We start from the raw sequence: 26,889 nt of genomic DNA, 5'->3' as shown, positions 1-26,889 counted from the left end.
ATCTATGATCTATTTCTCTTCCTCCAAAAGATCTAATCACCTCCCACTGTCTTCCTCGGACCATATTGTGGAAATCCAAATGTTCCACAATCGACCAATCCGATGAAAGGGAATAACACTATCGACCAATCCGATGAAAGGGAATAAATTAGGTAAGTGGATCATCAAATTTAGAGAATGTCAAAAAACTTTATCAGATCAATTTCTATAAATTTAGGAACTCTATTTGTAAATTTCATTTTTTTATATAAATGTTATGCCCTATTTATCCTATTGAAGTTGTACATACGTTTCATTTTTTTTTTCCTTTGGTTAATTAGCTTTTGTGAGAAAAGAAGAAGTTCAAAAATTGAGCTCCAATAATAGATATGCCATCTCTTTTATTTTATGTTACTTTCAAAAACCTTCATGTTTCTTTTCCATCCATCCATCCATCCACTCCATCATCGCGTCCTTGTTCGACGATCCAGCTAAAGAGGTCCCGGAACGAGTTAGCCACCTCGAAAGCTATTCGAAATGCCAAAATATGTGTGAGAATGTCCTCACGAAACATTCTGCATAACATGTCATTAGTAAACTTTTGATAATATACTTCGTCATTATTTACTTCACGGTTTATAATTTCGAAGTGATATATAGTAATATACTTCAGTTACAGAACTGACGAAGTAATAAATCAATTTAGACTTAAAAAACCGATTTCATTATAGATTTCAAGTAATATTTTACAAATATCATCTGATGAAGTAATGAGGTTAAAAATTAAAATTTTATTTTAATTTTTAAATGGCGAAGTAATATGATTAATAAAACGCTTCTCTTTTTTAACATTTTCCCACAAATTAAAAAACTATTGATCTCAATTTTTCCCAATGCCTTCCCGTCGGCTTCCCAATTCCTCTCCCATTTTTGGATCACAAGACTAACAAAACACTCACTAGTCTCCATTTCCATTTTCAAACCATCTAAACTTGGAATAAAAAAATGGCGACGAATGTCGGAATGATGTATTCATCGTATTTCGTCGGAAGATCTGAATTTATTATGTGGATTAACTCTACTCTCCATCTCAACCTGTCGGATCAAGAGATTGCAATGAACTTTATGTATCTTCCAGGCTTGCGCAGGTGCGCGGAAGCCGTATACGGCCTTGATCCTTCACGAATATGGAAGCCGTATGCGTAATCAAAGATAACAATGGCGGTTGCAGAGCTATCCTGCTCCTATTCGGCCTTGATCCTTCACGACGATGGAATCGCTGAAACCGTAAAAACAGAAGCCGCGTATCTGAATAATTATGTGGATGTATGCATCGGGGTGTGATGTGTTTTCCCTTTGATAAAAAGTTTTTTTTTATTCTATCTTGTTCTTCAGGCGGAGAAAGTTGCAGCTCCGGTGAAGATCTTCAATGTTCCTCTTCTCACAAAGTTCAGCAAATAGACTCGGCCATTACGATTCATGTATATATATATATATTCACATTCATGCAGTCCACGCTTGGCAAGATTGTCGAAGAGTACTGCGCGTGCGCCTATCTTTGTTATCTATATTATATTATAAAGTTTGCTTATTGGTGACATGATAATTTTTTTTAAATACAAACAATACCCTTTTAAAATTATAAAAATACTCTATTTTAGCAAATTTATGCATTCCCTTATCCTTACATATCCATTTCTCAAAATTTTACAGTTATTATTTTTAATCGTTATTCAAACTTTTGAATTTTTAAAATGATTATATCATTCTTAGGCTGTGTTTGGTACGTGTGATGAGATTAATAATACTTACCAAGTTCTAGTGATAAAGTAAGGATAATGAAAAGATGAGATAAATTTGTTATGTTGTTTGGTATGTTTTATGTGGTGATTAGAAATTTGTGATTACCCCGAGAAATTACCACATTACCCCTTCTAACCGTTTAATATATACTTCTGGTAGAACCCTGGAGCTCACTTTCATAGATTTGCTTTCTCCAAATACATATCGTCTCTTAGGCTTCAAGCTTATTGTCAACAGAACCTACCACAAGATTTCTCCACACCAGATCTGCTAAGAATGAGCTGGTACGTTAAAGATTTCTTCTTATCTGGTTTTTCAATTGGTCTTTGTGGTACGAATTTCAGTGTTCTTGTGTTTTTTACTTTACGGCGATTTGTGTTATGCGTTAATCTATTTTCTTTTTTTTTTCCTGTATTCTGTAAACTACCATCGTTCTGGAGCTAGGTTCGTCGCTCGGCTCTTCGTGGACACATTGGTGTACTGACTCTATCTCAAATTCGAGTATATCAACATTTATTTGTGTGTTGTCCTCCGAAATACGATGGTGATGTTTTTTTACACCTCAATTTATCAGTTAGATACTCGATATTCAACTACATCTATGATTTTAATCTGTTTACGTAAACAACTTTCGTGTTCTGGAATAGCGGCTGTTTTATGTTGAATTTGGTTTTTGTTCCGTTTTCTGGACGCATTGATTTAATAATTCAGACAGAGCTTCAAACATATTTGGTTAAATAAGGTATTATAACAGTAAAATAAATGTGTTTGAAACACTTTCAATTGCAATCGCAGACAAAAACATATGTTGTTTTCGTTGGAAGAAAAGTTGGCATTTTTTAAAAGTGGTCAGATGCACACGCCCAAGTTTATCGATTTCCTGGCGCATGTTACAAAGGCTACGATACTAGAAAAGAGGCTCATGAGGCTTTTCAGCACAAACCACCACAGGAACCCCAATCGAATGAACAATAAAATTGTTCGAGTTCTACTTCTACGGGATCGTTTGGTGGGAAAGTAAAACATTCTGAAAAATTGTCTGACTGTTTGAAGGCTCAATCAGAGCTAGCTTCTGAGATTCGCAATCTCTGTTCCAAAATGGATAAGTTATGAGAAGAGATACAACATGAATTGCATCAAAATGAATAGAATGACTACTGATGATCCACCTACTAGGTTAAGTTTGTGTAATTTTATTGTACTGAATCCTTATGTTTATCAGGTGTTTAATTCCTTTTTCTCCTTGCTTGTTTTTTAATTTCAAGTTAATTTGTTTCTTTACTTTGTTCCTTTATTGCAAAAAAAAAATATTTGTTTGTAGGTTCATATGGTCTGTGCCTTTATTTAATTTAATGTCTTATAACTGTCCACTACTCCTTTAAATATCCAAACCTACTGTCTTGTTCTACACCTTCATTTATTGTCTTGTATCTGCTCACCGCCAAGTGATGTACTGAAAATTATTCCAAAATCTTATGGCAACTGACAAGCTGTGGAGGTCAAATCACTGGATACCTTTGGTAAGAAAGTATTTAATACTAGTAGTTGTGCATACAAATTGCTCATTTTTGGGTCTTTTAAATACATTCTTCGTTCATATGCTTGTTAATGTCATAAATCTACTTGGTTTTATTTTGTAACCTCTTGGAACTTCGAAAGACTTATCTCGCGTCAATGCATCTCTTAGAACTCGAGCATCTGCAGCGGATCCCTCCCACCTAGTCATAGCATAAACAAAGTTCATATTGCAGTCGCATACACCCAAGTTCACCGTAATAACACCTTTTCTATTCATGTACCGTCCTTTATCTCATGAAGGGACATGTACTGCAATATGGGTTCCATCTAAAGCACCAAGACACCCCTAACAGGGATCAAAAACACATGTTAAAGCTATATGAGTCTGAAAATTACAAGGTCAAATTGTTAAACAAAATACAAGACAAAAATACGGACGAATACCAGGAACCATTTCCAATTGTCGTTCGTACAGTTTTCGTCTACCGCAATAGGCTTCACAAGAAGAATTGGGTGTAACCTCAAAATTGATCGCATCACTTCATGAAAATGAGCACTGATTGTTTGACCACTACGCATATAATCATGTCAAGTGACTCGGTTTTTTTTATGATGCGCCAAGATAGTCAAAAACATGGCTACTTTCTCCTCCACGCTGACGTATCTAGAATCACCTAAACCACCTATGTTACGTAACATATAACACAACCTTCCGAAGGCGTTGAAACTCATCCTCAATGCATTGAATATCTCCAGCATCAATAATCCTATGCAGATGGCTCAATTGAGCATGAGTTCGATTGGTCATCGAGTAAGACACGGATTCTCTACGAGGGAGTCGATGTCGATTTTGCAACATCCTCCGATGTTTTCGAAATAAAAGGCATAACGACAGAAAATTTTGTCAGAGAAGATGGTGCACCACCACAAGGAGAAGAAAGTTTATACGTTTAACATCCATCTTGCGATTAAATCTCAAAAGAAAAAAAAAACATATAAATCAAGCTTCAACACAAGAATTAAACAGAAAGAGGCAAGATGTTTTTCAAATGGAACCGTTGATAACACATTAAGAGTTTTGCTCCACAAACAAATATATTTTTGTCTCCGACCGTCGGATAGTAAGTAATGAGATCTGAAATTGATTAAAACCAAAATTGAAAATCGCATACCAAATCACACTTCTGAAATACACAGAATGCATACCTGAAATAGGCGTCGCTACGGAATATTTGAGATTCAACTATGGAAAAGGCTGGGTGAATGTCGAATGAGTTTTGTAGGGCAAAGGCAAAATTGGTCACTACAAGTTATGTATGCAATAAAGTAGCAGACAAGATTATTAATACCGTGGCCCAACTTGGGATTGTTATGCGTTGTTTTCTTGAATGAACAGTTATATTATTCAAAGTATGTAGTTATCCTAGTGTCTAAAAAACCAGACAAACAGCAGATTAAAAATCAATCACAACCTAATCAATGCTACCAAACACAGTCTTAATATAAAAGATTATCACAAAAAATTATTAAATTATAAATAACACAAAAAATATCATATATATGCAAATAACACGTGGTTAGTATAAAGTATAAATTATTGTTTGTCTTTTTTATTGAACCGTGAGTATAATACTGAATAATGAACAAATAATAAATAAAACAGATATGGCGGCCAATTCGATCTGAAAATATTTTTTACACAAGTTATTAATCATTAATTATAATTAATATGATAAATTAATAAAATAAAAACAAACAAAAGGTACATTGAAATCTATCTTATATTTAGAAAATAGTGCCAAAAATCTACGCAAAGATTTTGTTTTTTGGGTCAGTTTGACCACTTTGTGATGTAAAATTAACCACAATTGCTTGAATTTTCCCAAAAACCAATGGATAAAGAATAAAAGTCAAATTCAAAAAAAAAATACTCCTGATTTACGAGGACATCTTTTTTTTTTAATGATATAAAACATGAAAATTATTAATTAAAATATTATATAATATTATAAATTTGGCATAAAATATATAGATTTTATTGAAATGTAATAATCATAATTCATTGTATCTCTCCTCAAAAATCAATTAATGAGTACATACATTTAATAATTACGTGTATTAAAGTACGTACGTTTTATGTTTTCTGGTACGTGATTATTAACATGATAGATATTAATTAATACATCAAAATCAGTTCTCCCCCATGCATGTTGTAATATTGGTTATCGTTCTCTAATTAAAATTCACCATTAATTCCCTCAATAATTATACTTATATATAATAATGAACTCCTCCGTAACTCCCATAATCGTGTGCACCAAATTTAAATCTTCGTTCATTCTCCAGTTTCTTATATAATAATAATAATATAATATAAACTTAATCTAGTTCCTATTTTTTCTGGCTTTATGCAATGGTTTCAAGAGAAACCAGCATCCCGAAATTGGAATATTCGACGGAGGAGCAAGCGCCTCTCGGGTAAGGAAATTACCAACTCGACAATCTTGTATTCTATTTGTTTGAATTATAGATTATTGAAATAAAAGTTTGCTCATTAAACCCTAAGTTTTTGGATTAATGTTTGGGAAGTGAAAGAAGATTTGTACTAATAGTTTTCTTGTTGTTTTGCTAGGATATGGGATTATGGATATCCTCACCATGAAGGAGATAACTTCGGTATACTAGGTTTGGACGAATTATTAGAGCCATATTCATTGGCTCATCCATTTAATTATCACAATTCTAATGTTCAGATTAAGCTAAATGATTTTCAAGATTTTTCGAGTGATTTAGCCTCGTGGGATCTCGATTTTAATTTCAATTATTTCAATACTTTCGACATGTCCGATGGTAACATGAATTTTAATCAATTCGAGTCCAATGATCATATTACTTCTTACGAGAACATGGACAAGAAGAACAAATCCCATAGTTCCAATATTCTAGCTGTCGTAAGTGAAGATCCGGCGCCGAATCCGCCAACTGGATACCAGGCCGTGGAAGTTGTCAAACATGGGAGGTACAAGTCTTCGACGTTGGAGTTGGATGACATCCAGAAGTACTTTGATATTCCGATAACTAGGGCAGCGAAGGAACTGAACGTCGGGTTGACGATTCTGAAGAAGAGATGTCGAGAGCTGAACATTATGCGATGGCCGCATAGAAAGATCAAGAGTTTGAAATCCCTTATCCATAATGTCAAGGTAAGTATTTTTACAATCCAAATATTTAATTTTATTTATAGAAAATAATGTAAAAAATAAATATCTCGATTATTTGATTTTAATTTAGTTATATATTTTTGTGTGTATATATAGGAATTGGGTTTGAGTGAAGAGATAGAGCTGCTAGAGAATCATAAAAGAATGATACACGAAGTGCCAGAAATGGAGTTAACCGAGAGAACCAAGAAACTAAGGCAAGCTTGTTTCAAGGCAAATTACAAGAAGAGAAGATCATTGCACCAATCTGCTCTAATTTGACATATTTTATTTTGGAAATTGTTTTTAGTGATCTTATTTAGAGATTTAATTACTTGCAGAAAATGAAGAACGACTTATTTTCAGAATATTATCTATTAAATTACAGATATCAATTCGGGAACATTTTTTCACTTAATTTTCTTATTTCAAATTCACACTGAGATTTTTACAGATAATATTAATGTGAAAAAAAAGAAGCCACGAAACAATATAAATTAATAATCTCAAAATGATTTGAAAACTTTTAAAAAATATTGGTACACCTTAAAAAAAAGCAAGCTGAACAATTTCCAATGATATTTTGGATATAATATCAAACCCTCCTTGTTTAATCTTATTCAATAAAATCAAACCAAACATTACATATTTTATTACCATATAATACACATCTTTATCTATTATTATTATTTTTTATTTTTAGTTTACTAATCATTCAATAATCACATCATTCAAACCAAATGTGGTTGATGTGAAAAATTAATAACAGATAAATTAAATACTATAAAAAGAAAATAATTGAAGTTTTCGTATTCTGCTTTAATATTTGCAATTTTGGTCGTATTGTTAACAAATAAAATGAGAGTTAAACATAAATCCAAATCCAGAATCTTTCATATCTAATCAACGTAATAAATAACAATATAACTAACGCGTACATAAATCCATAACGATATATGTTTGATGGAGATACAAACGTTTGAAATCTATCGGATTAACATGGATTCTTCAAGAATTTTATAATGACGGGATGTCGATATAATTCAAGAGTTATATATGAATTGGGGACTTCAACCCTTATTTGTAATTGAAAAATTATAAACTTCCCTTAATCTCTATATTTAAACTTGATGGTCCAAACTCGATGAAATGTAGCTCAAGTATATCATTTAATTGGGTTCTACTTTAAAAGTTATAAATTCATGAACTCATATAATTAAATACATAATCTCATACGATTATTTTTCAACACATATATGATATATGTTGTCAATTGAGTTACAGTAATATATTTTTCAATTTTTGCCAATTTTTTTTTTTTATCGTGAGCGCCACAAAATTGTGTCATAAAAAATAATACTACTTTCAACGCGTAGACCTCATACATATTTGTAGTGAAAATCAATATTTTTAGTATAAAAAATAATATTTTTTTTCTGAGTCAGGTCGAGTAGGATATCCGCCTAATAGAAGTTTTTGTGTTGTTTCCCTTTCGCGACAAAATCTGTTGCAGTTATCGTTCTGTTTTGGGTTTCCAGAATCGCAAGGACCAATGTAATAGGATTGATAGTCACAGGGAGGTTCCCCTCGCACGTAAATACGATTATCGCCTGCAAACAAAAGGATCCAACCACATGTTCCAAAGATTAATAATAATCCATATCTAATCAACATTTTTATTTTTATTTTTACAAATAAAGAGGAAAAAAAATTCGAACCTACGAAAAACATGACCGCAAAGATGAGAATCAACTGCAAAAATCGAAAGTTTTTCATTTTTGTATTCTCTCAGGGGAAATTTCAGTGTTCATAAATTGTTTGTCAGATGTTCATATATATATATTTATATATGTAGAAGCATTTGCTGTTTTAAATTAGCAAATACAATTTGTTTTTTATTTTAAAAAATATGGAAAGTAATTCACGAAATGATATTTCATCTTTTTAGCTGATTTTGCACATATAGGACGTAATTGGCAACAGATTCTTGCCAACTTTCCATTGTGCGTGCATGGTATTAGCAAAATCATGTAATAATAAGAGAGATGTTCACGAGATTGGATACATATTACGTAAGTTTAATATTATCAAATCATAAATGTAAATCTTATATATGAATTATTATCTCTTACTATATTACTAAGCCTGATATGATGTCGTTTGGCTAATAGAATGAGACGATGCGTGAGAGAAAACTAATAGATATAAGAAATTATGTAGCATAATTACTTATTTTATTAAGAAATCGGTAAATTAATAATCGATAAATTAATAGTCTCTCTAAATTATTATTTTTCTCGGTCTCGACTAGGGGTGGGCAATCGGGTCGGGTTTTTCGGGTTCCACCCTACCCGAAACCCGATCGGGTGCAACTTTCGGATAAAATAGGGTAAATAGTCGGGTTCGGGTATTACCCGAACCCGACTATATTTTAGTCGGGTCGGGTTCGGATATTGAATCGGTACCCGAATTACCCGATCGGGTACCCGATTGTTTTTAAAAAATACATATGGGCTTATAATGACCGGAAGACTTGTACTTCTACGATATGGGCTTAAAAAAACATATGGGCTAATAAATTGGAAAACACCTCAATATAGGCTTATACTTCTACGATTCTCATTCCAAAATTCAAAAAGGAAAAGTATCCATACCGTTTCCTTGCATTGATGAAAAACACCTCAATATAGGCTTATAAATTGGAAAACACCTCAATATGGGCTTATACCCGATTGTTTCTTAGGTTTGTTTCCTTGCATTGATGAAAAACATGAATTATTGGTACACTTTATTTTTTGTTTTATGATGTTCATTTTCTTGTTAATAAATTTACATCTTTTTATGTAGGTGATGAAATATTCCAGAAGATATTTTGAAAGTCAAACAAGAAGTTGATTCTGATTTTTTTGGTGAAGATCTAAGTTGAATTTTCGTTATCTATAATTTTCGAATTATATTATACGCTCCAATTCTTTCTTGCCATTCTTCCCAAGCTATTTAATTTATTACAACGGTTTTTGAAACTGCCGGAAATATCCGTCGTTTCTTGTAGTTAAAAAGCTTATCTTCTAAGATTTTACTTGTTCAAAAATCTAATACAACAATTAAAAAAATGAATCCTTTAAATTTCTAGCCACCTCTAGCCTTTTCCTAAAATTTTCTATTTTGATAGAAAATTTATAATCATAATGTTTAGGGAAAACCTCAATTCAGATAAGAATATGTGTATTGTGAGACGGTCTCACATATATTTAACCGTGAAATGAGTCAACTTTGCACACATTTATAATAAAAATAATATTATTAACATACAAAGTAATAAAGTTTGTGTCAAAAAGAGAAAAATTGGGCTAAGTGCATATATATATGTGTGTGTGTATATATATCATGTGCCATCTTTAATTAAATACATTGAACCCCAAAAGAGAAAAATTGGGCTATGTTCTTAACATCATTGTACATGTAACATAATTTTTTAAAATATTTTTAACTAAATTGTGTAATTATGACATAAATTGAATGTTATAGGTAAAAATTAATCATATGATCTGTGACGCCTAAGTGGTACTTACTTGATTTAGATATCCAACCAATAACAGCCACGATAGGTCTATTCCAGTTACTTCTCTTTAATAAATAAGTTCTCCTACTCTTCTTGATTATTCCATTCAACCCGATAAAAAAATTGGTTATATCGAATAATTTTTTTTTAGAAAAATATTAAATTCGATTTTCAATATAAGTTCCATTTGTATGGATAACGAATGAGTGACACGTAAGATTTTGACTCCCCAAACTATAGGGACCCAATTTGGAGGAAATTTGAGATCGACCATTAGCTTCTATGGTCTCATCGTGTTTTTCTCTTATACGACTTGAGTTCGAGTCCTTCCACTTTACAGATTAAGATATCCAAAAAAAAAAAATAATAAGAGATTACAATCAAAATATTTTTTTATTTAAAAAATATTATTTTTTATTTTAAATATGAACTGAGTCAATCATTCTCACAGATATAGATCGATTATCTCGTAGACGACATACTCGTGAACATTACTTGTAAACTATACAATATCCAATAATTAGTTGTTGTCAACAAGATCCAATTGGACTATCCACCCCCAAAAAACTTACTTCTCCCTAATCTTCTTCATAATTCCTTGGAAACCAAATTTAAAATATCCATTTTTTTAAATAAAATTTAATTTTCTATATATACTCATCATCATAGTATAATGCTGTAAAAAATAATAGATTTTTAATCTTATTTGGTTTCAATGAAAATTTTGCATGTTTCTATTTGATTAACAAAAAATTGAATTATTCTTTATTTGGTTAATTATGATATGAATCGAAATAATCGATTTTTTTAATAAAAAAAATTAGTTGGTTCGATTTGATCGAAAAAATTCGATTCAATCGGTAACCGATGCTCATCAAGAAAGGCATGTCACCAAAATCAGTCTCCAAGCCTAAGATACAGATACAGGCCCAATAGGCCCAGGCCCGTTCAGGGATTCTTTTCTTAACCTACTACTTCTCCCCACCCATATTCTCACACACGCTCGAATCTTCTTCACAATTCCTTGGAAACATCCTTTTTTTCTCTCGATTCATCACCGTCAAATGGCTTTGGAATGGGTTGTTCTGAGCTATGCTGCGGCGGCGGAAGCAATCATGCTCCTCCTGTTGACGGTTCCGGGTCTGGACGCGCTTCGCAAGGGCCTGATCAGCGTGACTCGGAGCCTGCTGAAGCCGTTCCTCTCCATCGTTCCCTTCTGTCTGTTCCTTCTTATGGACATCTACTGGAAGTACGAGACCCGACCCAGTTGCGAATCCGAGTCGTGCTCCCCATCCGAGCACCTCCGCCACCAGAAATCCGCCATGAAGTCTCAGCGCAACGCGATTTTGATCGCTTCGGCGCTTATTTTCTACTGGCTCCTGTACTCTGTTACGGGTCTGGTGGTTAAGATCGATCAGTTGAATAAGCGGATCGAGAAGCTCAAGTCTCAGTAATGGATTTTCTGGTGTCTATGGACCTGTTGTTGGTATCTTTTATCATTACTACGAAAATAATTCACTTTAATGTTTGGATTGTTATAAAGATCTCTTTAGCTAATCTGGATCTTGTTCCTGTACTGTAATTCTGTGTTTTACTTCTTGCGCAATCCTTTTTTTAATATTTACATTGCCACCTTTAATTTTTGTTTCTGGTCCTGATTTTCATCAACTTTTTCTAATGTTTGGATGTCTGATATCTGCAAAATCTAGTATTTGAATATGCTTTATGTTGTTTGGTTGAGATGGAAACAACGAATTCCCATCTTGCTAGAACTGTATTTCGTGGGCTTGGTTTAACTGGTTATTGTATTGATGGTTTTCAGAGGTGATTCGTAGATTGGAACGCATCGGATGTTACGAGCTCCTATTTTTTGTCTAGTCTAGTATTTCCGACTATGCACAAACACGAGGAATTTGTTTGGCTTGTAAGGAATACAAATTGTTTGTAGATTTCATTTTGAAATTATCAAAACTCATGAAAGTATAGGCGCAAGCAAATCTTGTATAGAAATTATTACGTGACAGCAGAGGTTTAAGAGGAAGGGTAATTACCGGTTGTATAGAAATTATTACGTGACAGCAGAGGTTTAAGAGGAAGGGTAATTACCGGCGCCATGAAGTTGCAAAGAGCCTTCTCGGCTAAGGGAACATGAATGAACTGATCTCAAATCGAAATGACATGATTCCAAAACCGTTTAGGTACAGGACTGTGTTGAGATTTGATAGATACTTGTCATATAAAAATTATTCATCTTTTTTTCGGAAGCTCATCACATAAGAACTCCGAAGTTAACTTCGGGCAATGTTGGGATGGGTAACTCTAAACTCCCTGAGCACTTTCTTAGGTACGTGTGAGTAGTACAGTGGGGACAATCATCGAATTTGGGGCATTACATAATGGTGTCAGAGCCAACATCTCCTGGTACGATGTGGTTCGGGGTCCAACCAAGCGAAAGTTGATGGGCATGTGACACACGGGGCTTAAGAGGTCGAGGGTGATCACCGGTGCTATGAGGTTGCACGTACAATGAGCAGCTCTGACAGGCTTCAAGGCGAAAAGAACGTGAATAAACAGATTTCACACCAGATAGATTCCAAAACTGTTCAGGTAAAAAACTTTGCAGTTGATGAGGGTTTAAAATATTTAATAAGTATTCATATCAAGAAGGAGCGTGTTTTTTTCGGGAGCTCGTCATATAAGATTGAGCAATTCTAGGATGGGTGGCCCTGAGAAGTTTCTTAGGACGTGTGAGTGAGAACATAAACATGCTGAAAAGATCAGTCTTGGTACAGTGAGGACATTCGTCGAACATGGATTGTTACATATTATGTCACCATTTATCACTGAAGCGGGAAATCTTATACACCTCTTAGTGGAGAATATGTTCCTAGTATATATCTGGTAACAACCTATAGTTTTAGGTTAAGACTGGTAGATTGCTATTGGGAATGACGACTCATGTAAGTTTATCTGCATGGATAATTGGATTGATGTGGCAATTATTTCATATAATGGTTCATGTCATATGATGATATGTATCTGACCTTGTTTATCATACGCTGTACCCAGTTATTTTACCGTCATATTTCTATACTCGGGCCTCAGGTGATTTGGAACATCAAATGTGTTTTACACGTGTTTCTATTTACTAAGATAAATTTACTTTACAAAAACAGATTTTGAGATTCCAAGTAGACCTCAAAGACACATAGAAGCTTGTGTTAGAGTAGAGGGATATAATGATACAGACGGTGGATAAACATAGAAAATTCTAATTCAAAGCATCTTATTTGTACTTTGCAGATTATAGAACAGCAACAAAGTAAATATTCACAAGCGTACAAGTAAATGTGAATGATCATCTCATAACACCATTTCACATTGGATTTAGGGATTTACAATCATTACGTTTAAGTTATGTCTGTCTTGTGCCTTTAAGAGGCAGCTGCTAAAAGGCACAAGGAATTTGCATAGACTAGGTGCAGCTATGGTTGATCGTTTAGATGTGTGCCTAAACACATTCTATTTACAGAGTTGGATCACAGATGTAGCCAGTTCGATTCAGTGTGCGCTACAGCTGTGAATCTTTTGTAAGGATTGAGGATATTGTAACATATCTGTTTGTAACTGTTCTGGCATTTTTTATGATTATTTTGAACATGGTGGATATTTGATTCTTGTCTGGAGCTATTCATGAAGGAATTGCATGGTATCATCGATTATGGCACTTGCAAGTTGCTATTTGTTGGATGCAGCATATGTAAATTGAGTTTAACGGGTATTTTGGCTTGAGCTGTTGAGCATTAGTAAAACTCCATGAATGAAAAATTAGGCATTACAAGTTCCATTTTGCTGACGTTATTGGAAACTACTATCACATTCTTAGCATTTGATGTATATACCATTTGTCAAGAACATTACTCTTGTTTACAAGGTAAAGCGCGCTATCTTTTCAGGGTTACCTGAGAAAGAACTATGTGAATTCGTTTTCCGGTTCCCCTGGTAATTCATTTATTTCGTTTCTAATGTGTATGATAGGATCCAGCCATGTTATTTTTTGGAGAAAGCCAATAATCTCGTGGATGCTGACACTCCTAAATGCTTAGAGACGTGGAGTTCTGTAACCGTGTCAAAAGCTAGTGTATGATATGGTTTGGGGAAATTGAGTTTCCTTTCGTCGAATATCTTCTTTTTCATGCTTTCTTAATGTGAGAGACAGAGTTTGGTTAGGTCCGGATTCTTGCTTTTATATTTTAAATCTTGATTTTAACGAGGGAAAAATCTACAATGACTCGAAAAATAACTAGTTTGGATTTGAAACTCATGTTTACCAAAACAAATCAATGAATTTGTTATTGGACTTGAAATTCTTCAAATTCATCTATCTATCCAATGTAATCTAAGGGTAGGTTGAACTCAACCCTCCATTGTTTTTAGCAGAAGAATGAAAAATATCATATTAGCAAGTGTTTAATAATGGTTCATGAATATTCAAGTTAATTTTTTTTCCCTCTTTTTATTTTTTAGGAGCGGCATTCAGACCATTGACAAATTTGAAAGAGATTTACGTGAAGCCTTCCGAGGAAAAAAAATCTTGGATATGCATTTATGTTAGGTTCTACCATTCCAATCAAACTTACGTTGTTCCTAAGGAAAAAATAATATCTGATCTGATGATATCATTCAAATCAAACACTACCTAAAGATGTTGCAAGAAACTAAGAAAAGAAAACAAATAAATTTAATATCTGCATGAGTACATTTTGTTTACATAAAATCTCAAAATCCATACTGTTAGTTGAAAGGGGTGGAGATAAAACATTGCTAATTACAAAGTCAATATTTGAGATTTTTTTAAAAAAAATTATTCAGTAATAGAATCGATTAATCTGTAGTTATTAGTCCGATACAAATTCATCGTGAATTCGATAATCATGATTAAACATGAACCATACGTTTAACTCGAGTTCGATTTGTTTACACCGCGTGGTCTCAACCAATGTCGATTATGATTGGAACATTGGCTTTACTCCGAACAAGAAAAGATAGAGAAAAAAGTTGTGAATCCTAACGAACTTAGCATGAAGTTCAAAACTTAAGTGGAATGTGTAACAATCAGATTGGGACAAGTAATCCAAGTCCACCAGTCTCCAAATAAAAGACAAAATGCCACCCCCCTCAATCTGGTCATGGTCACCCAATCTAAACGTTGGTTACACCAAGGCAAGATTCAAGAACAGTTCAAGTTTTTAAATAATCTCAGATACAAATATAAAAAATGTGGACAGTAGAGATACGGCTAAAAGATAATATACAACTTTAAAAAATAACAATAATAAAGTCTGTAAATTCAATCATTTGGGAAATTTATCAGAAGCGCATTATTTGCTTATTGTAGGGAGTGGTCATACTTTTCTTCTTTTAGTGTGGGGCTTTTCCCATCATTCTATTGACGTGTTGGATGCCCATTGAGTTACAAATGGACTCTGATATACTGCATTGTATTCCCACTGCGGTTGGTCCTATGACAGAGGCAACACATTATTTTTAATAAAAAATTGTCCATTTTTTTAATAGTTTATTGTCGTAAATGTCTTAAGTTTGAGACGCGATTTTAAGTTGAAATTGTCAAACATCTCTTTCAGCTATCTATTTCAATTGATATATAATCTAATTTATATGAATACGTGAGAAGAAATTATGTCGCAACCACGATAAATAACAGAATATTTTTTTTTTAAGAATAGTGCATCTCTTAATAGTTTTTTTTAATTTAAAGATTGTGATTTGATTCGACAAAATGAAATGCTGATAATTTTTAATATTTTGCGTACATGTGGTATTGAGAATAAGTAATGGAACATGATAAAATACTAATTGTAGCATAAGATTTCGTGCTAAATACATGTTATATATATAAGCTGATTTCTACGAGAGTCGTCAATTTATTTGGGATCCAAAAATCGGGTCTTTTCAATATTATAGGAGGAGAATTAACCAAAAATTATAGACGAAGCCACCTTATTGTGTAAGGGTTAAAATCTTAGGGATGTTTCATTTCAAAGACTAGGTCTCTTGTGAGACAGTCTCACGAATCTTTATCTGTGAACGGGTCAACACTACTGATATTCATAATAAAAAGTAATACTCTTAGCATAAAAAGTAATAATTTTTCATGGATGATCCAAATAAGATATCTGTCTCACAAAATACGACCTGTGAGACTGTCTCACATAAGTTTTTGCTCATTTCAAAATATGTTGTTTCAATTTTTTTAATATAGACATGAAAATTGGGTAAAATCCCGAGGTGATTAATATTCCATGTGAAATTGATATGTTGTATGTATAATATTTTGTTTGTTAAATATATATCTATGACACAAATCATATTGTAAAAATTGATCCTTTCTTTCTTTGAGATATTTATCTATTTTGTCTAATGTCAATCTTAGTTTGTTATCTTTATTTTTTTATTTTTCAATTTTTATCTTTTTTCAATATGACGTTAACGTAATGTTGACGTATATATTACGATAATAGAACTCCCGATGAAAAAAGACCAAGATTGGAATTGAAAGAAATAAATTTAAGACTCAAATTCGAACATACAGATGACCAAAATTATAAATCAAAGACAACTATACTAAAGTAAAATTGTAATTTTTGGGAGTGGACCTTATAACAGCAGAAAAGATAGAGGCTTCATTATATAACGATTTGCAAAAAGAAACAAAATCTTTTGCAATTTTCAGGCAGGATCGGAAAAGCACTAAAAAGTTGGAGCAATATATGTATAATAAATTATGTCCTAAAGTTGCACGCGACAAAACTTTTAATTGAAGTTTCCATTTTTGTAAAAATTGTGTATTATCAAATTTTACAAGAACTTCTGTATGTATGAGAAGATTGCTGGCGCAATCAGTACTTGTGTGTACAAAATAAAGTGAAAGCTTATAAATGATAATTTAATATTTTAATGTTTCATGACAATACAAACTAAAGTGAAGAAAAAGTATTACTTAAAAAATGATGGGTTATTTTAAGAAAAACAACCATTTTCATCCTCTAAGTTTGAGTGGTTCAAAATAAGATTATATATTAGCAACATCAGATATCATGTCGGCGATACAATATCGGATGCAATACGACAAATAATAATAACTAAAGTGAAAAAGAAGAAAAGTTATTGTATTAACGTCTAATTTTGGCTGATTAAATTATGACTACTTTTATGATACATATATTTTATTTAAGTGACTTATGTCACTTGGCAAGAGTAACATGAAGCTTAGAATTAGGGGCATAATCAATAATCCCAAATCAAAAGGAGAATTGATCTATGATCAATTTTTGAACAAATAAATAAAAATTTCGATTTATATCTCGTAAAAAATATTTTTTGTTTTGTGAACTTAACAATTTACTTTCTTTTGGAAAGAAATTTTGTTATGTTCGAGCAAAGCAAAAATGACATGGTTACATGAGTTTATCCATCGCGTATAGGCTTTTAAGGGTATCATCGCATAACCGTCGAGGTGAAAACGGGACCTAAAAGATCGAATGGAACTATACATAGACAAATAAATCCCTTATGACTTCGAATGTACTCCTTTACTTTAATTTTACTTTAATTATTTATCGAATTATGACTATATTAAAATTTTTTTAAAAAATATTATTTTTTATTGTAAATATGAACATGATTAACTTATCTCACGAATAAAGATACGCGAGACCGTCTCACAGGAGATTTTTTATTCTAAACCATTAGTCATTTTTTTTTCTCCTTTAAAGTAGCATTTTAAGTTGAAAAAAATTAACTGATACACAAAATTGTTTTCAATCAAAGTTTCTTGATGTTGAATTTGGTAAGATCGATTTGATCCGAATGAAAACATATTATGTGATTAATGAAATTCAAATGACATTGATCCGAACAAATCTAAATAAGTATATAGATTTGTTAAATATATTGATAAACTAAATAATAAATTTCGATCTATAATTATTAATTTATTGAAGACGATCAATTTCAATAGGAACTAATATTTAGCAGAAGATAGATGCACACGTTGGCAATACATCACACTCTCATTTGCTCGACTCGAACATGATTTTTCACAGAGAATTTTTTGCAGGTGATTTGTGGGCCACACATACACTAAAATTTTATAATTAAAGAATTGGCACATCCAGATTACTTACTTTAAATTTTTTTTTTTTTTGCTTTATTAATTTTATAAGTTGCTATTTAAAGATATATCATTTACATAATCATAAAGTTTACCCGGCTCCGATACCATATGCATCAAATATTAACTATTTTTTTCTCAATTGATAGTAGTATCTTGACGATATATCTTATCGAAGATAAGTGTCGATCAATCTCAACGAGGAGATACTTTTCTTTTAGATTATATCGATATCGATTCGAATAACATTTAAATCGAATATCATAACTCCTTCACAAAATTAGACAAATATTGAGTAGGTCACTTGTAAGACGGTCTTAAGAATCTTTATCCGTGAGACGGGTCAAGCCTATCGATATTCACAATAAAAAGTAATACTCTTAGCATAAAAAATAATACTTTTTCATAGATGACTCAAATAAGATATTTGTCTCACAAAATACGTCTCGTGAGACTGTCTCAGACAGGTTTTTGTTAATATTTTGGGTTTTGCCTCATGTCTGAGCCACATAATATAATACAATAAAATATGTGTAATGATGCGAATATCCAACCTCATGCATGATTAAGCCAATAAAAATTGGCACGTGGAGCAAACATACCACACTAGAAGGCGACCGCCCTATCACGGCGTGCTTTACAAAAAGCGAGCAAATGTGGCTCATACGCTCCTTCTCTTCTTTCTTAATTTGACCCCAAAAAATTACATTCCACTTTCTATTTTATATACACATTTTATGTCATAAGATTCAAAATAATGTAATTAATAAAAGAAATAAACTGAAATTTTTATAAACCAAGAAATCCAAATAAGATGTTTAGTTTAAGCTTTTAGATTTGTAAGCATATGTATGAGATTGATCCTACAAATATTATATAGATTGGGAGAGTGATTGTAGAACTAACCTAATGTCGTTTTATCAAAATTTATATAACGATAAAATATATTAATTTTAATATGTATAACAGTCTAAATATCATGTTTTGTTTCATCGTTTTCCTAGTACGAAATCCTCCTCACAATTATTGTTTTACTTTATAACTCAGGAAAATCGAACACATGATATTGAATCAATCTGATATTGATTGAAGGATCGACGGCTCATAGATTTATCAAAAGTTATAACTTGTGCTAAAGTTACAAGTCTAAATATTTCAATTGTACAACAACTCAAACGACACGTTAGTCTAAATTCTAAATTTTTAATGCTTTTTAACGAGGACAATTGATGTTCCCCAGTATATATATTTTTTTTACGGTATGGTGTGTTTTTTTTTAATATAAAATACCCATGCTATGAGTGGTGATATGGTACACACTATAATGAGATGTGATAACTATCTCTTTTGAGTAGAGCAATCGAAACGTAATGTTTGATATAATGTACAAATTAAAATATTTGAGTTACACTATTAGCACAAACGATAAATTTTTGGTAAAGTGGCAAGTGGTCGTCTTACAATTGGAATTAGACTAAGGTCACACTTTTTATTCCTCGTTGATGGGAATGCAATTATTGAGAGAGATATAATTGAGGATGCAATGATTGAACCTGTCAATAAAACAATCAAAATGTGGCGACTGATCTATTGTACGATTTAAAGATTTCAGTTGCACCGTTAACACCAACTATATTTTTTGGTAAAACATAAAGGGTTCGGTCTTAAAATTGGTTTAGAGACAAGGTCACATGTTCAATTTCCATTTATTGTAATTAGTGCAATTATTTAGAGAGAGATTATTGGGAGTATAATAATCATCCATGTTGGGTAGAACAATCGAAATGTGATGTTTAATCTGTTGTACGACCTAAAATATTTTAATTACACTAGAATCATCAGGTATAATTTTTGGTAAATTGACAAACGTTCAATCTTAAAATAATTATAATTAAATTCTAAAAGAACCAAATTAAATTCATTAAAAAATATTTTATTTAATTATAAATAATTTTTAAGAAATTATTTATAAAATTATTATTTTAAATATAAATCCCTGTTTATTTGTTAATTGATTTAATTTAAAAATATATATTGTAAAAATAAATTTCTAAATAAATAATTCGTGCGCGTGTATAAATAAATTAATTTCGGGCTTTTTTTTATATCATTTGCTTAACAGATGTCCCCATCAGCCATTGCACTGTACCATTCAATCATTTCCCTTTTCAGGGATTAAATCGTACTTTGCCTTGATATTACTACTATTTTATTTGGGGCTTTCAATATTATGGGATGTCCTCTTTTCACCTAATAATTATAATATTTTGTCAATTATTGTAGTTTATTTGAAATTAAGATCTCAAATTTAAAATAACATTTTCAAAATCAAGGTAAAAATTTATGTGAGACGATCTTACAGGTCGTATTTTGTGAGACATATATATTATTTAGGTCATCCATGAAAAATTATTACTTTTTATGCTAAGAATATTACTTTTTATTGTAAATATCGGTAGGGTTGATCCATCTCACAAATAAAAATTCGTGAGACCATCTCATAAGAGACATATTCTCAGATGAAAATCTAATTATAACAAGATATCCCTCGCATATTAGGAAAAAAATCAAATTGTTAAAACTCTCCCAAGTTGGTTTATCTCTTTGTTACTACTAAAAAATGCCATGATATTGTACAATATAGGAAGAAAAAATTGATATATGGGTTTGAGCTATCAACAATAATCTTATCATCCACACCTAACGATATCTAAACGAATAAAAAATAAATATTTTTTATAATAATTTTATTTACTTGGTACTTTTATTCATGTTTTTTTTCTTAGCTAGATTATTAATATGTTAATAATATCTTATATGTAATATTCAAAATCATGTCATAACTTTAACTAACAATTTTTTAAAGTGGGAAAGTAGCCCATAATTTTGACTCATGAGATACCAAAACCCAGCGTATAACAATATTATATGATCATTCTACTCCAATGGGACATTTTTCCGAAATAATGATTGTCATTTTATAAATCTATTTATTTTTTAATGAATGAATCCTATCTCCATTAATTCCAAAATAATTACCATATCTTTTTTCGAGAATAAGAATGAACCGATCTCACATCAGAATGAGATGCATACAATATTTGATATGTACTACTCATATCAATAATGTTCATCTTTTTTCTGGAAGCTCGTGATATAAAAATTTCAAAATTAAGTGTGCTTGACTTGAGACAATTATAAGATGAGTGACCCCCTATGAAGTTTCTCGTGGTGCATGTTAATGAGTACATAAGTATGCTGGAAAGAAATGTGTCGGTACATTGAGCACAATCGTCGGATCTGGCACTGAAAGTAGTTTCTTTCGCATTTATCAACATTCGAACGCAGGACCTCTAGGCTTAAGTACATGGGTTTCTTGAATGTGATTATCAGTTGAGCTGCACCTTTTATTGTAACGGCCATGAGATATCCTCAATCTTAGGCCTCTCCAATTGGTACTCACACTCTAAGAACCTAGGTATTTCAGTCTGTCGGTCGTGATTTCGAGTGTTGGAGAAAGCAAAAGAAACATCAATCTTGGGTCTCGTCAATTGGTACTCACAATACATTCAAAGTTTAACAAGAACATATTTGGGAACTAAGTGGTTATATGGTGCCAACTATTTTTTGGTAATTTCTGCTTATGCTATCACTACTTGTAAGATTTAAACAAGTGGAAGTTTAATATCCATTATTATTGTTGGGTGCAATAATTGTCCCTGCTTGGTAGAGCAATCGAACCGTGGTGCTTGAGCTGTTGTGCGGTTTAAAAGATTTGAGTTACACCATTACTACTAGCTATAGTTTTTGGTAAAGCGGTAAGCGCTCGGTCCTACAATTGGTATCAGAGTCAAAGTCACGGGTTCGATTCTCATTGATTGCAAGGAGTGCAATTATTGGGAGGGAGATTGTTGGGTGCAATAATTGTCCCTGCTTGGTAGAGCGATCGAACCGTGGTGTTTGAGCTGCTGTGCGGTTTAAAAGATTTGAGTTGCACCATTATTACTAGCTATAATTTTTGGTAAAACGGTAAACACTCGGTCCTACAATTATTACTAAAATTTAACTCTCTCAAATTCGAATATTTTGTTCATTTACTAATGTTTTCGGCCAATTTTAATAGGTATAAAATAAAGTATGTTAAAAAAAATTTAAAAAATAAAGTGTGTGTACCTGAAAATTGCATGTCGTGAATATGATAGAGACACATGTTACTTTTTTTAAGGAATCTAGTTGCTTTATTTATATTGGGTTGGATTTCACACGAGATTTGCCTCTAAATCAATGGTTCCAAGTCTCCTTTTGACTATTTACCAAGTCTTCGATTTTGTTTTTTGGACGTCGGAAACGCGTTTAAATTTCTACCAAAGCCTGCTATACCATTTTTTTGTCTAGATTTGGTGGCTATAACATGGATAATATTTTTTTTTTTGTGAAATTATATACATTTAATGTAATTGTGTTGTTTGAAAATCATTGATGGAAATGGATCAGTTTTGACTTGATTAATAGCTTATTATTATTACATTTTAACAAAAGTGGCAAATAAATCGTGAAATATTTTGATTTTATATTTGTTTTGATTTCTTATCCACATATAGACGAGGAATAGAGTATTTAAATTGATTACTAAGTGGTTTCGATGAACAACTGTAGCAACTTAGCCAATCATTTTATGAATGGAGTATTTTAATTGATTAACAATAAGTTTTTTTAACAACTTAGTTTAATCATTTTCGTATAGTGATTGTTTATACGAAGAGTTGCTATAAAAATATATTGTATAGTAGGACTTATACACACCTAACTCTAGAATATGACATAATGGTATAATAATGGTCGTCAACAGAAATACCGAAAATACAAGTGTCATGCAATGCAAGACTAATGTTACATGTATACGAGTCACCCTTCGAACTTGGGGAATAGAATGATTAATGCAAGAGAACTACCTCTAGGCTTTATTTTCTGAATCGATGATAAAAGCAAAAATCTACATTTTACATGTGCTCCATTTGGAAAAAAGAAATCGTAGTAAAAATTTAAGGCTAGAATTCGGTTCGAATTAAGTATATTCGGGTTCAAGTTTGATTCAAAACTCAAAATTTTTAATTTTTTTTTGCTCGAGCTTGGCTCAAAATGAAGTTCGAGTTCTAGTTTTGCTCGAAATCTTCTAACATATTCGTGAACTATCGAACTATTGTTCGGATAGTAAGGTTTGAGAATGAAGATTCAAAAGCTGTAAATATATATATATTTAATATATGATTATATTATAAAAAATACTAAGGTTCATGAGAGGCTCGCGAACTATCGAACAAAATAATTTTGGTTCGAGTTCAACAAAATCGAATACAAATCAAATATTTATTGAGTCAGCTCGAAAAATTCATGAACCGACTCGATGAATTTACAACCCTATTCTAATGAGACATCATAAGTTGTACATTGACCTATGTACTAGGTGGATGGATGTATAATTTAAATTTACACTTGTCATATGTTCCGCTTTGTTTGCGGGCCTTCAAGTTCAGTAGGTGGCATTGACAAAACAAAATGGGATCGTGGGAGACGGTAGGATTGGGGTGATGAAATCGTGGCAACAGCTCTATATCATCTAAGCGTCACACACTCGTGTTTCTTTATAATAATTAAACTTGTAAATTTTTTCATGCTTTTATCGTTCTCTATGTTTTCCTCGATTTTAGTCCATTTTATTGGTAAAATTGTATATCTTGGTTATGTATATTTGAATTTGGCGATTTTGGCATTTGTTTCGTAATTTTAGTTATCTTTTCTGTCAAAGTATTTACACGACACTAATAAGTTTGTGTCAAATCATTGTCACGTCAAGGTGTGAAGAAAAATTATTAATTTCAAGAAAAGAAAAAAATAAAGTTAACGGACTGAGACTGAAATATAAAAAAATTAAAATCGTAAAAAAAACAAAATCACAAATTTTCCTTTTTTCAATCAATGACTCTCGTTGACGAAAAACACATTGTCCTAAGCTAGCATAATACTACTTATTTTGATCAAATGATATTAATATAAAGTATGTTTTAATCTCAATTTAAACCGACTAAACTTAACATTTTATGTGATCTTATCCAATCAATTCAACAAGACTAATATATCGTATCCATATGCAATTCTATTATCCAAATCAGATAAATTTAATTAACAAAAAAACGATTAAAACCTATTATAGTAATTAATTATAAGTTTTTTCTCTGTTTGTATCATTTGGAGGTGTGTTCCGATTAATCGAATTCGAGTCAAGTTCGAGTTCTATCACCTTAGGGTTTGAGCTGTTGAAAGTATTCCGACCCGAGATAATTTTTTCATTATAAATTATGTTTTCATTCACATCGTGTCCCTAATTGAGCTTCAAAACATAATTTGTTGAAGTAGAGCTTGAATGAAATATGAGTATTTTAATTTTTTTTAGACAAATTCAAATGAAATTATGGCCTTTAATGATATAATTTTGACATTCAATGTGTAAAACACCATTAAAAAAGTGATGAACTTTAGGAAAACCACTTTGAATGTCGGCTCCCAACATCATTAAACTTGGCTATCCAACTAAGTATAATCTCACACAAACGTTATTTACGACGTCATGTTTCAATTTTCTTTTTATATTTTACCATAATAATAATATTAACAAAAAAATTAATGATGAATTTTTTTAAAATTTGTCCTATAAGTCGGTCTATATTTGCAATTAGTCAAGATTTATTCTAATTAATGCAATAAATTGGTTTTGAAGTCAGCCTATATTTGCAATTAGTCAAAATTTACTCTAATTAATGCAATAAATTGGTTTTACTCGCATATTTAATGTGTTTATCGTGTAACTGCTGACATATTGTCAAATATGGATGAGCCGATGAAATTGGGATGAAATGCAAAATAAATAAATGTATTGTATGAAACCTAAGTTTTGACAAATCAAAAAACCAAAAAAATATCTAGATCAAATTACGTAGTGATATTTTTAAATTTTGTCATATGATAATTAGACATATGCAGATGAATAATATAAAATCAGTATATTATATTTAAAATTTTCAATATTCAAAATACATATATTCCGATCAAATCTCGAAAGATCCGCAAATGCAAAATACATAGTGCGTTCTATCGCAGTTTAGCCTAGGAACAATTATTGCAATTGTGGACCGGATTTCGGCATTCCAATCAAAAGGAGAAGAAAGACTTTTCCTTCGTGTTCTACCAAGAAATATTATGAAAACATATCTCCGCCTACACACCGAAATAATTTGAGGCATCTCTAAGGGTGAGATACTATTTTATTTATTGCTTTAGATCCATGTGTGAGTCCCATGAACTTTGTATGACAAAATTATTTAAAATTTTAAAATTCCACTGCGTATAGGACGTGAGAACCAATATCTCCAACTATATGGTGGGTAACCCTTGTTATGATTTTTAGACCCTCTGTTCGATGGAGGAACCGACATTTTGACCTTATCTTTACAAGGGTTAATTATAGAGAAATTAGAGGATTTTAATTTTGGGGACGGTGATGAAGAAGACCGTCAAATATATCATTTGATTTAGATATTTTTTTATATGTTTATTTAGATATTTTATGTTTTAAATTTTAAAGCTTCCGCATATGTAATAAGTTCAGACATATTTGTGATATTCTAGGTTTTTATTTTGAATGTAAGAACATATTTGTTAAGATATTGTTATTATTCATAGTTTTAGTGATCGACAAAATCAAAACAACAACTAACTGTTTCAGAAACAACCGCAATCTCTCTTGTACAACAGGAACGCTTCAACCGTTTGCAGCATCTCAGCAGATTGAAGAGTTTCAACCGTTAGATGGTTTCCAACCGGCTCTATAAAGACATTCAACCGCTTCATTAAAGGAGCTATTTATTGAACACTTAATGAAGAACATTCTCTGACCGGTTTAGGACATTCAGTTGTTTGCACCGCTACAAGTCAACCATGTCTTGCTGAAATCCAGATATTTCTGTCACTATCCCAAAAATGGAAAGATTATTCAAATATCTTACCAATTCTGATGAAGCTAACAGTTATCATAAACAGGACATCTAGCAGAAACTTTTCAGAAGAACGGAACTCAAAGTTTCACAAGTAAAGATAACATTAAATGTTTGCGAAGTAGCTGATAGTGACATATCATTTTAACGTTAAAAGTTTACGTTACATTTCCTCCGTCGACCGTTGGTCTGTTAGCCAATATAAATGAAGAGTTAAAGAATGCACGAACAGAGCTCGCTGACTTTTGCACTCTCCGACATACAATCTTTTCAACCGCTATATTGCTATATCACTAAGCCTGCATACCTGAAGATCTTGAGCGCACTTAAAGTTTCACCTTTCATCGCTCATTCAGGCACACACTCATCAGAAATTTATCTGATCATTCAAGGATCAACCTCGTGCTATCCAAGCCTATTGTTTCTTTATATAAGTGACATTTGGGTTGTTTGATTTACTGTGTGGTCTGGTGAACTTAGGGTTCTTAAATATCCAAAAGTGTAAAGTGATAATTAAGAGTTCCAACACAGACAGTGTGATAAGTCCTAGTTGGAGTGGACTGTTGCAAAAGTTTGTAAAACCAA

The 26,889-nt window shown here is 31.8% G+C and overlaps 2 protein-coding genes and 1 long non-coding RNA gene across 3 annotated transcripts; all 3 read left to right on the top strand.

Moving 5' to 3' along the window:
* Positions 1 to 871: 871 nt before the first annotated feature.
* Positions 872 to 2,711, top strand: LOC142516708 (uncharacterized). Its single transcript, XR_012812493.1, has 3 exons — positions 872 to 2,066; positions 2,227 to 2,326; positions 2,578 to 2,711. It is a non-coding gene; the product is annotated as an uncharacterized LOC142516708 (long non-coding RNA).
* A 3,002-nt stretch (positions 2,712 to 5,713) lies between these two features.
* Positions 5,714 to 6,782, top strand: LOC142556500 (protein RKD3-like). The gene is made up of 3 exons (XM_075667954.1): positions 5,714 to 5,778; positions 5,933 to 6,503; positions 6,618 to 6,782. Exons 1-3 carry the CDS (start codon positions 5,714 to 5,716, stop codon positions 6,780 to 6,782), a joined length of 801 nt encoding a protein of 266 aa, XP_075524069.1.
* Positions 6,783 to 11,043: 4,261 nt separating this feature from the next.
* On the top strand, positions 11,044 to 11,705 carry LOC142529235 (uncharacterized). Its single transcript, XM_075634742.1, has one exon. The coding sequence runs from the start codon at positions 11,127 to 11,129 to the stop codon at positions 11,514 to 11,516; it is 390 nt and encodes a 129-aa protein (XP_075490857.1). The 5' UTR covers positions 11,044 to 11,126; the 3' UTR covers positions 11,517 to 11,705.
* Positions 11,706 to 26,889: the final 15,184 nt, after the last annotated feature.

Source organism: Primulina tabacum, chromosome 1 (assembly GCF_025594145.1).
Source record: "Primulina tabacum isolate GXHZ01 chromosome 1, ASM2559414v2, whole genome shotgun sequence".
NCBI lineage: Eukaryota > Viridiplantae > Streptophyta > Magnoliopsida > Lamiales > Gesneriaceae > Primulina > Primulina tabacum.
This window is presented reverse-complemented; position numbering and strand designations above follow the sequence as displayed.